General features: G+C 53.3%; 4 protein-coding genes across 4 annotated transcripts; 2 read left to right on the forward strand and 2 right to left on the reverse strand.

Annotated features, from left to right (window-relative positions):
- Window positions 1–69: 69 nt before the first annotated feature.
- On the forward strand, window positions 70–1,404 carry INS49_004963 (uncharacterized protein; the record flags this gene model as incomplete). Its single annotated transcript, XM_043165750.1, has 2 exons — window positions 70–1,266; window positions 1,321–1,404. The coding sequence occupies 2 exons, from the start codon at window positions 70–72 to the stop codon at window positions 1,402–1,404; spliced, it is 1,281 nt and encodes a 426-aa protein (XP_043017513.1).
- A 131-nt stretch (window positions 1,405–1,535) lies between these two features.
- INS49_004964 (uncharacterized protein) lies at window positions 1,536–3,479 on the reverse strand (the record flags this gene model as incomplete). The annotated part of the gene is made up of 3 exons (XM_043165751.1): window positions 1,536–2,133; window positions 2,190–2,475; window positions 2,570–3,479. 3 exons carry the CDS (start codon window positions 3,477–3,479, stop codon window positions 1,536–1,538), a joined length of 1,794 nt encoding a protein of 597 aa, XP_043017514.1.
- Window positions 3,480–6,390: 2,911 nt separating this feature from the next.
- INS49_004965 (uncharacterized protein) lies at window positions 6,391–7,890 on the forward strand (the record flags this gene model as incomplete). Its single annotated transcript, XM_043165752.1, has 3 exons — window positions 6,391–6,478; window positions 6,579–7,093; window positions 7,276–7,890. 3 exons carry the CDS (start codon window positions 6,391–6,393, stop codon window positions 7,888–7,890), a joined length of 1,218 nt encoding a protein of 405 aa, XP_043017515.1.
- An 850-nt stretch (window positions 7,891–8,740) lies between these two features.
- Window positions 8,741–10,493, reverse strand: INS49_004966 (uncharacterized protein; the record flags this gene model as incomplete). Its single annotated transcript, XM_043165753.1, has 2 exons — window positions 8,741–9,037; window positions 9,096–10,493. The coding sequence occupies 2 exons, from the start codon at window positions 10,491–10,493 to the stop codon at window positions 8,741–8,743; spliced, it is 1,695 nt and encodes a 564-aa protein (XP_043017516.1).
- Between the last annotated feature and the right edge of the window lie 2,488 nt (window positions 10,494–12,981).

Below are 12,981 nucleotides of genomic sequence, written 5' to 3' on the forward strand. Positions count from 1 at the left end.
CACTTGCATGCCTCCGAGAACGACAGTGCAGTGCAAACAAGACCATCACTGAATCATGCGCAACAAGCCATGGCTTCAAAACCGGACTCAGCTACCGATGACTGGGTCGGTGATCTTTCTGCAAAATTCGAGCGCTTGATGGTCCAGAAGAGACAGAAACCATCCCGGCAAGGTGATAGATTTCATAATATTCCTGACGCTGGTGTCCAAAGCAAGTCAAGCTTGCCCAAGGATTCGACGACAAACCAGAGCATGGCCATGCTCCACGGCGTACCGCCCGAACCGCCGCTCCGCCCCAAAAACTCTAGGTTTAGAGACTTTCTTTTCACACTGTGTAACGTTCCGATGAAATGGGAGGACAACGAGCTACTGGACCTTGCACTCAAGGAGATTGACCTAAAATCGATATACAGCGACGCCGAGGAAGAGAATGAACACTTCGTCTCTCGGGCGCGAAGCCAGGGTGTCGGCACCAAGCCCGAATGGGGCTATCAGGACTGCGTGATCCGAGCACTTTCAAGATATTTCAGCAGGTCATTCTTCACCAGGGTGACCAGCCCGCCATGTGAGGCTTGCGCATCCAAGCTTCCCACATTGCCTCGTGGCAACACGCAGCCGAACGACAAGGAAAGGGCTGGAAATGCACATGCAGTGGAGCTCTATCAGTGCGCCGAGAAACGCTGCCAGTCTTACACACGGTTCCCACGCTACTGGGACGTCGGGACCCTCTTAAGGACTCGTCGGGGCCGCGAGGGCGAGGGCGCCAATTGCTTCGGGATGATTTGTCGGGCGCTTGGCTCCCGCGTCCGATGGGTTTCGAACGCGGAGGACAATATCTGGACAGAGGTGTATAGCGACCATCAGCAGCGTTGGGTACATGTGGATCCCTGCGCGGCTGCGTGGGACAACCCACTCCTGTACACCGAGACCATGGGCCAGAGACTGTCGTACTGCGTTGCCTTTTCCTCAGATGGGGCCACGGACGTTACTCGGCGGTACGTCCGAGCCCCCGGGCACGCCTTGGCCAGGACACAGTGCTCTGAAGCAGAGCTACTGCTTATCACCCAGGATATCAAGAGTATGAGACGCATAGATATGTCCAAAGAACAGCGCCTCCGACTAGATAGGGAGGACACAGCAGAAGCGCAGGAGTTGGAATCTTACACCATCCCGACGGAGACGCTGAGGCCGGCTAAAAGCTGGGATAAGGCGGAGGTCAAGCCTACAAAGAGGAAATCAGGGATAATAACGCCGAGGAAAGACTCAGTAAGCGTTCCACCACTATCCATCAGAAGAATGATGCTAATACTCTACCTAAAGCGAGAAAGCCTGCCCGGCGAGCAGCCCGAGGTGAGGAGGGTAGGCAACTGGGACCTAGCTGCAGCAGCAAACAAGGGCGGGTAGTGAATGTGAGCAAGGATGTTCTGGTGTCCACTTGATGGGTCGACGAATTACGACATGCTGAAACCAAATATGTTCTCCGTGGTAAAGATGCGATACAGCCATCCACGTTGTGGAATCCGTCCTGGAGCCTTCTATGCAACCGCAGTAGGACGCAACACATCCCTTGCCTCACTCGCATCTTCTACATCTTGCTGCGCATGTTCGACGTGCTCTGCCTTTCTTTTCCCCACATCAGTCTCGACTGCTGGCGTGGAACTCTTGTTTGCGTCCCAGTAGCGCACATCAAACCCGTCCCACTCCTCTAGCTTCGCCTGTATCTCTTGCTCGTAAACATTCAAGCCCCGGAGGTACGTCAGCATCTGCGACTTCTTCCCCGGTATGTTTGCGCCCGTCCACCAGCTCTCGGTGAAAGGCATCAGGGTCTGCGCGTTCTGGGCGTCCACGTATGCCTCCCACTCGTCCTCGGCCTCGGGCGTTGGCTCGATGGACTTGATCTTGCGGCCTTGTTTCTCCGAGTCCAGGATCTTCTTGATGGCGGCGGTGGCGAAGTCGGATTGTACCTCGATGATGGAGCAGCCGTTGGAGATAGCGGTGGGGGCGAAAGGCGTGTAGCACATAAATGCATTTGGGAAGCCAGAGGTGGTAGTGCCCAGGTAAGAACGGATGCCACCCTTCCAGTAATCACGTATGTCAGCATTATTGCGGCTCTTGAGGCCCATGTTGGTCAAGCTGCAGGTGCATTAGCGTCGTTCCACAAAGAAGAGTCTGGATGAGGAAGTACTCACGACCCGCTGAAGGCGTCAAATCCCGTTGCCAAGATCAAGACGTCAAAGTCAATCTGCGTGCCGTCGTCCATCTCGATACCTGTCTCGTTGAACTGTTTCGACGGCGTCTCTTTCGTGTTGACGACATCGACCCACGGCTTGTCGATCATCTCGTAGTAGTCAACTTCAAGGGGTGGCCGCTTTGTGAAGATCCAGTAGGGCATCTTCTCTGCCGGGAGCGGGGCCATGTGTTGCATCTTCTTCTCGTCTGTCATTCTTTCGCGGACTTTGCGTGCCCAGAACTCGTCTGTTAAAGCTCACGAATCAGCATTTACCAGAGTACTTTTGCTCGAGCTGATGAGCAGCTCTGCAGCCAATCCGCGATCTTTCACGTGACATACAGTGTAATTTGTTCGCCTCCTCTGATACCAAAACATCAGGGTAGGACTGAGTCCAGATGGCGAACGAGCCGCGCGCATAGAGATCCTCCCAGAGCTTGTTGCGCTCCGCTTCGGGTACATCCACGGTCATTTCGGTAGGCTGGTCCACGGGCAGGAAGCCGTTCTTGGAGGTCCGGCTTTCTTTAAAGATCGCGCCGAGGTAAGGGTGCCAGCTACGGTTCTCTACCTCAGAGATTGGTCTCTGCCCCGAGGGCAGGCAGGTTGAGGGCCGACGCATGAAGATGGTCAGATGTTCTGCTTGCTTAGCGACATCCTGGGTGATCTGCACTGCAGTGGCGCCGGTGCCCACGAGCGCGACCCGCTTGCCCTTGAGGTCGAGGTTCTCAGGGTAGAACGAGGAGTGGTAGAGTTCGCCTTTGTAGTCTTTCAACCCGGGGAGGTCAGGGATATGGCGCTGGTGCAGCAGTCCGGAGCAGAGAAGCAGGAACCTCGTCTTGGCGACATGGCCCTGTTGAGTCTTGACTGTCCACTCGCCGGCATCTTCGTCCCACGAGCAGTCGACCACTCGAGCATTGAACTGGGTGTCCTTCCGGAGGTTCAGAACCTTGTCGGCGTGTGCGAAGTAAGCGCGCAGTTCGCGATGGTCTGGGTATCGCTCTGTGAATGTCCACGTAGTGTACACCTCAGGGATGGTCAACTGATAATAGGGGAACTCGGAATCGACCCTCGCCCCCGGGTAGCGATTCCAGTGCCATGTCCCGCCAAAACCGTCCCCCGCTTCGAATATCTTGGCATTTAGTCCCATCTTCCGCAGGCGGTAAAGCATAGACACGCCTGAGAAGCCGGCGCCGACGACGAGAGCGTCATAACGAGAAATGGGAGCGTCTGCGTGATTCATTGTATCGTCCATAGTTCTAAGAGGTGAGCACGAAAAATGAGGAGTTGCATCCTGATCCAGGGATGAGCTATGGTTTTATACTACCTATTTACGTGGTGTCGATATAGACTAGTTGGACCTCGGTTGAACCTCAAACCGGACGAATCGCAGCATGACGTGTGAGATGTCGCCAGGCCACGCTGGCAACCAATTCTTCCAATTTCTAAGCGGAGCCCAGGCAAACACTTCACTAGAGTCCCCCGCAGGCCACCAAGCCTGGGAACCCGGGAATTGAATGGAAAGGCATACAGCCGGTTTTCGAGGTTGTGGTGAATGGAATGTTCCGTCGGTTTGACCATCTCCTCAGTTTCCCCTCCCGGCGGTTCCGCATTCCCGCAGGAGCATGTTACTTCGCTGCTACTCTTAGATCTCCATCATAAGCCTCGGCTGATGCACGCGTTGTCGTCATGGTCTTGGACTCGAACCATAATTAACGGGAACGGAGACTCGAAGACTCCGGCGGAGAGACCTGCCCGGTTGCGCATGCAGTCTTTGTATTCTGTTTCTACATCCCCTAGATACTATCATAGGCCCTTTCCCCAACCCCTCCCCCTTATTTGCTATTCCTGACTGTAAGAAATAAAAAGCGCTGCCAGTGTGCAGCTTAGAGAGTTTATATATTCTGACACTGACTAGTAAACCTATGATACTAGGATATTGGATCCTTCTGCATATAGCCGAGAGCGAATGAAGAAGTTGCTGCACACCATCATGACTTCCCACAGCCCTTGTCGCATGTTGGGGCACTAGCGGGCAGCCCAAGTTGGAGGCAAACTACGGCCGCCGGCCATGTCCAACCTCCCTGGAATCTCCGCACTTCAAGACGCCATATCCAAGGAGCCATTGCTTAGATAGGTGTGCTGGTCGACCTCACGACTCACGTAGCTACCTCGTTCATCGCTGGGCCCACCCTTGAATGACGTCGAGTTTCTGCCGCCGACCACATGAGGTTCGTGATAGGGCCCTTCCACGCTTTACGCTTCCAACAATCCGTGCCATGCCAGTGATGGCCTAAGACGCATGTGGCTGGATCGTATGGACTGGAGACCTCACTGAAGACACCATTGACGACGAAGCAAGTCTCTCTCCTGCCGGCTTAAGAAAAGGGAACGATGCGAGAGCACGCGCGGTGGATACAGCTATAGCGCTGGAAATTTATAAAGTCGGGCTGGAAATGCGAAATCGTTGCTGGTGAATTCAAGTGTAGAATGCGAAAAAGGAATAGGTCGAGCAATTGTGAAGACACATTCTGTGGCTGTGTTCTTCAAGGGACAAGGTCCCTGTGTGGTGTCTGACGACAAGGTGACTGAAATCATGAACATCGACATAGAAGAGCCATGACAATGTGGGTTTGGAGGAGCAGATACCATCATCTCGTTTAAAGACGGTCGAGGTAGGGCGAACATAGCCATGATCAACAGAGAGAGATAGAGAAAACTTCAGTTGGCGTTTGCAAACACCAGGCGACCTGCACTGGCAGGCCTGCGACACGGTGGTCCCCGTCAAGTTGCTCCCGTGCACCGCGATAAAAGCAGCTGATATCTTCCCACAAGAGCCGCCCCAGTTGCTGGCGGCTGGCTGACAGATCAGCCAATCGAAACACATCTCGCCAACAGACCAGGGAGTGTTGACCACCAGCAGTACGTAGGAAGTCATACGGAATCCTATTTCCTTATTGAGAGGACGGATGTTGAAGAAAAGAATGGAGCTTCTGACGCTGCCTATGCCACAGGTCCATCAAGCTTGGGGAGATGTGAGAAGCTGCGTGCGAGATAAGTAACACAATTCTGCCTCACTGTTCCGGATGGGTTGAAGATACTTCAGTGATCAGTCCTCACCGTCTGGAACGCAACAACCTTGCACGGCGTGACATAGAGCTCGACGGCATGTTGACTGAGACCACCCGGCACAACGTATATCGTGGCATGCGTGGACAGAGCCGTGTCAACAGGCGGGCTTTATATCTTTGGTTCCTGCGCCGTCCGACATTGTGGATACGAAGCTGGGGAAACACAAGTACATCCTTGAGAATGTCTGGCAATAGATTAAGAAAGACGACGCATGTTAGGCGGGCTAGAGTGCCCTATGTGGCTGGATTCGCACTGGACCGATCTGAACTTTGGGACTTTCAAATACTAAGTCAGTTCTCTGTCCCTTCAAGGGTTGTAACACATCATCCGTACCAGTAACAGACACTGGAATTCCAGCCATGGGGGCCCGTTGAGTTCTTATTCATGATCCATAAAAGGAACTGTGATAAAGCCAACAGGTCGCAATGCATGTGCGTAACCAACCGCAAAGCGCCCAGCCTGCGGGGACTCACAGAAATCAGGCCATTGGCGGCCCAAAGTGTTCGCTTGGGTTGCACAACGCGCGCATTACGCTGATCGGTTCAATTTTTACGGGTACGCATGTATGCGTGCTCGCGGCGGGGAATCCTTCGAGTTGCGACTGTGAGGTCTCTTGTTTTGTACGGGGCGTTGCGCTACTTAGCATCCCAACGACATCGACAGAAAATAGTTTGTCACGGGAAATGAGAAATAGACGGCATATGTGGAGCCACGCAGAGCCCACAGTAAAAGGGTCGGTTCACAGACGTCTTTTCCAAACGGCATCGTGCCTCGTAGTCTAAGTATGTATGAGGGAGGCACAGCAATATATTGCTGCGGCATGCAGGCTCCCCGAAGTGATCAGCAATGCCACGCCATTAGCGCTCACTCAAACCAACTGGGGATTGCGGGGTGGAGCCATGCCACTGCCCGGTCTTATATCTTTCTTGACTCTGCAAATCCATCCTAATCAGTCTTGCAAACTTGAAAGTCCCAACTGACGCCGGCCTATTCAACGATCTTGATACACCGTGTGGCTCCCATTCCACGACAACATGACGGATAGAATCAGCAGGGCTTACGAAGATGCTGTTGCCTCGAAGCTACTTGCTGGAATAGCGGCCATTGCGGGCAGGAAAAACGGTAAGCATGGGCCCAGTAGCAGGACTCACGCACAGAAACACGAGAATCCTCGGTATTTTGTCTAGAGGCGTGATCAATGGCTGTTACTGACGTTATCAAGGTGATACTCTTTACCAGAAATCCTTTGGAAGAGCTAGTCTGAAGGAAGGTCGAGAAGACGCCTTCACGTCCTCGACCATTTGTGCGATGGCCTCAACGACGAAACTCATGACCTCCGTGGCCGTCTTGCAGTGTGTCGAGCAAGGCAAGCTAGACTTGGACGCAGACGCTCGGCCCCTCTTGCCGGAGATGGGCAAATACGGGGTCATCACTGGGTTCGACGATGAGAAGAACGAGGCCACCTTCGAGGCCGATTCCACACCTATCAGCCTTCGCATGCTCCTGTCCAGCACGTCTGGCCACGAATACGACTGGCTCAACCCGCTCCTTGGGCAGTGGCGTGCTTCTCGAAATGAAATACCGTGGTCAGGTCCACTTCTCACTGACAAGTCTGCGATTCCACTTGTCTTTGCTCCCGGGACCGGGTGGGCTTACGGCGCGGGTTGGGATTGGGCAGGGAGGCTGGTTGAAATAGCCAGTGGCTTGACCTTGGAAGACTTCATGCACAAGCATATTGTGAGTCTTCCTTCTTGTTTCAAGACTCCTTTCCCACCTCGTTGCTTCAGACAGCAAGGATGTTTCTCTACAAGTTTCTCACCCGTTCGACCTGTCCTTGAAACGAGGAAATCTGGCGTCTGGAACGTTATCTTGTTCCCGTCCTGGAAAGTCAGACAAGCTGACCTACCTGTTCAATATAGTGGACACCTCTAGGGGTTGAAAAGGAATTTTCTTTCTGGCCCAAGACCAAGCCCGAAATGAAGAGCCGAATGGCCGACATCAGCACCCTGAATGAAGCAGGTGAACCTCCTGCCACGGACGAGCCGACTTTCGACATCCTCTTTGGTGGGACTGAGTGTCTCGGGGGCGGCGGCGGCTTTGGTTCCGCTGAAGGATACTATACCTTCCTTTCGGCGCTGTTCCGACGCGACAACCGTCTCCTGACGGCTGACTCTTACACAGAGCTCTTCCGGCCCCAGCTGGACAGCAAAGCAGAGGAGGCCTTCAACAGGTATCTGGTCCTCTCACCTGCTCACGAGCAGTTCATTGGGATGGGCATCCCCAAAACGATTCGCAAGTCGTGGTCCTTCGCAGGTATGGTGGCCCTGAGTGGCCAAGAAGGCCGTTTCAAACCAGGGGCTACGTTTTGGGGAGGCGTACCATGCATGATGTGGTTTATGGATCACGAGGCGGGCATCTGTGGCACCGCCTTTTGTCAGATGCTTCCGCCTATGCACCCGAAGATCATGGCACTGCATGAAGAGTTCCAGAGAGGTTCATTTGAGGCGGCACTTGCGGAAGCCTCTCGCTTGTGAGCTCTCACTTGTGAGGACGGGTGGGATTTTCCCAGCGAAAGTCAGCAAGATAGATGATGAATGACTGTATGAAGGCGAAGCAGGGAGTTTGGCTGCACAGCCAGCAATGTTGGCGCGGAGTAGCGAGGACGGTGTTGTTCTGTGTCGCTAGGAATTGAGAAGACACGGCGTCATAGCACTGGCGGTATTTCGGTTCAGGTCTTCCTCGTCACGCTGTTAGTTTCCAGCCAAGACCACTGCTAAGAGCAGGTGTGCTCCAACGGGTCAATTCAATGGGAAACGACTGCGCTGGTTGCGTTGACGAATAGTAGTCTAGTGCTTTTCCTAGCTCCAATGTGGTTACGTGTAAATCTCGCCAGTCTGCGCGTTAGAGGGTGTCTGGGGGTCCGGGTGTTAGTAACCATGTTGTTGCTTGCAGTGGCCCGGCCTGTGATGTCTTCTTCAGTCCAAGAACTCTGTCATATCATCCTGGTTTCTGTGGCGGCGTCGTTCCCGTGGCAAGCATGTTTGGGGATTCCGCTCGTCCTGGGAAACGTCGAGAGTCAGAAATTATTTGATAAAAGGTGGGCTACGAATGGACAGAACGCCCTCCTGCTGGGAGCTTATTCTCCTCTGCAAATTAAGGATTCTGGTATTCTGTGGCAATGCTTGTTATCTCATTACGCTCTCAGCAACTTCCGATTTGCACTCGTTGTATGATAGAATTGCATTAGGACTGAATAAAATGATATCATCATAGAAAAGACGTAATCTTGCAGGTCACAGAAAGAGTGTAGTTGCCAGTTGGTCATTCAGTCGCACTTGGAGACTGGGAAAGCTGTCCCTGGGGCTCGAACCGAAATTGTCGTCTTCAGCTCGCCCGCTTAACGGAGAACGTGTTGGGGGTGAAAGTCCCATCTGGGTCAGCCGTCTTCCTAGCCGCCATCAGCTTCTCATACTTGGCCCGGTCGTCGTAGTAGAACTGCCACGACTCGTCGAGGTCGAAACTGCCATACGAGCCCCACAGGACGCGACGGTCTTGCTTGCTGAAGATGCCATCAGGACCGAGACCCTGCTCGTCATTTGTTTGCGCCCACTTCTCCGCGGCACCCTTCATTGCCGGCTTGTGAAAGTTGTCGATAGTGAAGCAGAAAGTCGAGTCACGCCACTGCCACAGGTTGTCAGCACACAATTCTTGAGTTGCAGCATTTTCGAGCTCCACTTACACTGAGGGATGTTCCATTATCAGCGTTCGTCCTGAACCGGGAGTGCTTGCCGCCGAAACATTGCAGCTGAGCAGACAGCCACTGCCCATTCCCAACCGGCCGAACGACCTCGTCCATCCTGCCGACGACCCAGTCGACCCAGCCGTTGGTGCTCAGCTCCGTCGACGTCGTCAGGTACGTCCTCTTGACATACGGCAGGTCAAACTCCCTCGTGTTACGAAATATCCAGTCTGCCGTTAGCTCCGACATGGGCTTTTTGTTCGCGCCGGTCTGGAACCAGCAGCCCGTGCGCAGCCGCTCGAAGAACTTCATGTCGGGCTTGTCGTCCTTGCTGAAGGGGACAAACTGCGCATACACCACAATCATGCGGGGCCAGACAGGGTCCTCGTCCTGCCCGAAGATCTCGGGGTGCTCCTCCTCCATCTCGTTGTCGAGCCCGCCCATGAGGCCCAGGATGTCAAACGACGAGCTGAGCACGCTGATGCACAGGTCGTAGTTGCGCGGGAACTCGTCGTCGTCGTTCATCTCCGCCAGCACCTGGAGGAGCTGCTTGAGCTTCTTGGTGTCGTACAGGTGCAGCGCCTTCATGCCCATGGAGCCGTCGTAATCGGCGTCGCGGTGCACCTCCACCGTGAAGTGGGTCAGGACGCCCAGGTTCCCCGGGGACCCGCCCAGCCAGGCGTAGAACTGCTCCGGGTCCCCGGCGAGCGTGATCTCCCTCTCCTCGCCGGCGTGGTCGATGATCTCCAGGGAGCGGATGTGGTCCCCGAAGAGCCCGAAGCTGCGGCCCAGCTGGCCGTACCCGCCCGTCTGCACGTGGCCGCCGACGTGCACGGCCGTGCACTGCCCGTGGGGCACGAAGGCCTTGTTCTTGCCGAGGAAGGCGTTGAACTTGCCCAGGCTCCAGCTCACGCTGGCGTGGACGTAGCTCTTGTCGTCCTTCTCGAAGTACGCCAGGTCATCGGGCCCCTGGAAGCTGTCGCGCAGGTCCAGTAGGATGTTGTCCTTGCTCGTGGACGAGGCGCCGCTGTACTGGTGCCCACCAGTCCGGATGGCGATGGCCTTTTTCTGCTCCTTGGCATAGAGGACTGCAAGCTTGATGTCTTGTTTGCTCTTCGGCTGGATGATCAGCCCGGGCTCCATGTCGTGGTCGACGCCATGGGTCGTCGTGGCGTATTGGTATTTCCATTCGGGATAGTCCTTCGTCCCGATGACGAATTGCTTGCCTGTCACACCTTCTATGGTCGCCATCTTGTTCGTGATAATAGCCGGAACGCTTCCTGGGAACAGCCTTTCCCATATTTTCGCCGGTGTTGCGAGCAACTCTCTTAAATACTTCAACGGTATCTTACCGAATGACGTCAGACGCCGTCCGGTCAGTATGTTGTGGCTGCTCATCTTGCTCGTGTTTTATGCTGTGCTCCCAGCCGAGTGTGGGACGGTGAGATCTTGTTGCTGGGCAATGGAGATGGAGGTGGGTCATTGGATTCCTCCTGGAATGCGGTGGCGTTTATGTAGCAGACGGACAAGGCTAGATTTGTAGCAGAGGGGGCCAATTGCGTAAACAATTCAATCAGATGCCCTTGCTCAAGAATGAGGCGAAGTACAAGTAGACAGTGACCGGTCATTTGGTGGCAGCGCCCCGTATATATGCGCTGCTTGTCAGCTGAGATGACACATTGGCATCTGGGCACGCGTGTGAGAGGTGCTGCTTGCATTCCTTTCAGCTGGGGTGGGCCGTGTGTATGTGACAAAGGACACCACTTCAGCTGAGATCTTAAGTCGTGTCAGGTTACCGGTCTACGATGCTTTTTTTGACTGCATATTACGGTTTTCGTGGTTAAGCTAGGGTAGTCACCCTTCTAGCGCTGCTGTGGTTGTACACATGTACATGCGGGAAAGGATAACTACTGCTTGCACAGCCTTCACATGTTCAGCGCTAGATGGAATCACCCATCTCGAACAAAGAACAATAATCAGCTCATGTGTCACACAACGCATAGCCCGTTCCACAGTTGCTTACAGGTCCTCATTCTCGTTGCATATTGACTAAGCTACAGGGTGCACATCCCTGTAGTGGTCTTGCCCACTTTTCGTCTTGGTTGGTGGTGTGAGTTGACTATTTGAGGCTGCAGCTGACGTTGCAGTAAGGCTGCAGCTCAGCTTACACCTGTTCGTAGAGCAAATGAAGGATGATCCGAATGAGCATGTGATTATGACACCTAGTAATGCTAAAGACTGTTGATCCTTGGCATTCGTGGCTGTCCTTCAACCACATGGCGTCAACTAGATTGCCACAAATCCGTGCAGGTAAAGAGTAAATTCCAATATACAGCCAACAACATTGACAATGGGTCTAGGAGAGCATACGTTGAAGCAGTCTTATGATTAGAAAACATTGACTCGGAGCTTGTACCGCTTATGCTTGAGCCACGTCAAGAACGCACTGTTAGTTGTGTTGTCAGGCCAACTTGAACCTTTGGAAACTATGCATCCCCATCCCCACTGCCCGTTGGTTTGGTATGAATACATCGCTGGAGTCTTGGTCGTGTTTACAGTATTCAGGGGTGCAAAACGAAGCTTAAGAATTCCGAAGTCAATATCTGTCGATGTCCATTTTGCCGACAGTAGGGAACTCCCGTCTCGCTGGCTCTTCCAGTTCTCTCCTCCATTGAGAACGAGGGCCATAAATATATGGCATTCAACTTGCCGTGAAACCTTCTGTGCCTCCAGAGTCTCCGCTGTGTCTTGTGTCATTGTTCCATGAGAGGTCTTCCTCGCTCGACGACACTGTGCCAACCAATCTTTTCAAGTTGGTGTGGTTACCCTTCTTTGCAAGACCATGTCGACCACCTCGAACCTTGCTACTATGTATACTGGTGTAACCCGAGAGTCCCTTCGATGATTGATCCCGTGGACCAACCTTGACTGGAATGGATTAATTGGTCATTAAAGCCACATTCCGGGACCTATCATGCTGGCTATGTCTAGTCTGGGCAGTTGTTCTCGATGAACTCGGCACTTTCGTGTGCATCAGGTGATCAGCGGCCCGGTCCTTATAATAGCGTGTCTTGTCTTTGTTCTCTCGATCAAGCAGTTTCTTCCATTCGGGGGTAAGCCCAGCAGGGATAAGAACCGGCTCAGTCCTGCCAATGGTATCCTCGAACACTGGAGGGTGACGCCAGAGGTACTCGGTTCGCGGTATTCCTTCCTTTGTCATGTAAGCCTCTTATCTGAAAGAATAGGAGCGCCCCTTGATGATCTCTCTCCCGAAACTTTACGGCTCTTCCCGTTATGAGACACCTTGCATTCTGTCGGCTTTGCTGTTTTGGGTTGTTAGTACCCTCCCCTGTTTGCTACTGCGTAGTTATCCAATTCATTTGCTGGTATTTCAACAACACTACACCCATCAGACGACCCAATGAAGTTCTTTGGATGTAACACCTCAGTGCTGATAATAGGCAGTATGTGATGGTAGACATCGTAGGTATGAATTTCTCGAGTGATTCTTTTTTCAACATTTTCATGCTGTTTGGGTTGGACAATTTCCCTCGTGATGGCTGCATTGTAAGTTAGTGATATATTTGACCACGAAGCGAGTTTGAAACGGTGATCCTGTCATTTGGATAATTTACATGTGAAGGTCTCACTTGCTCAAAGAGCGTGGCGTGGGGTACCTAAGCCAACGCTTAACGTACTGGGTCAGACTGATTCCGTCACATCTGTATCCGCACTTGTGACACTCGGTGATTTGAGTGCACGGTCTCTCGTACCAGCGAAATATTGATTCGAACGTCTCTTCTGTGTGGACTCACACGTTTCAGACGCTGGAAGTGGTGGGAGCGGTTTGCTAAACCGCGCTGCAAGCGGTGAGTAGTGTCCATGT

This window comes from Diaporthe citri (genome assembly GCF_014595645.1).
Source record: "Diaporthe citri strain NFHF-8-4 chromosome Unknown scaffold_14, whole genome shotgun sequence".
In the NCBI taxonomy this organism is placed as follows: domain Eukaryota; kingdom Fungi; phylum Ascomycota; class Sordariomycetes; order Diaporthales; family Diaporthaceae; genus Diaporthe; species Diaporthe citri.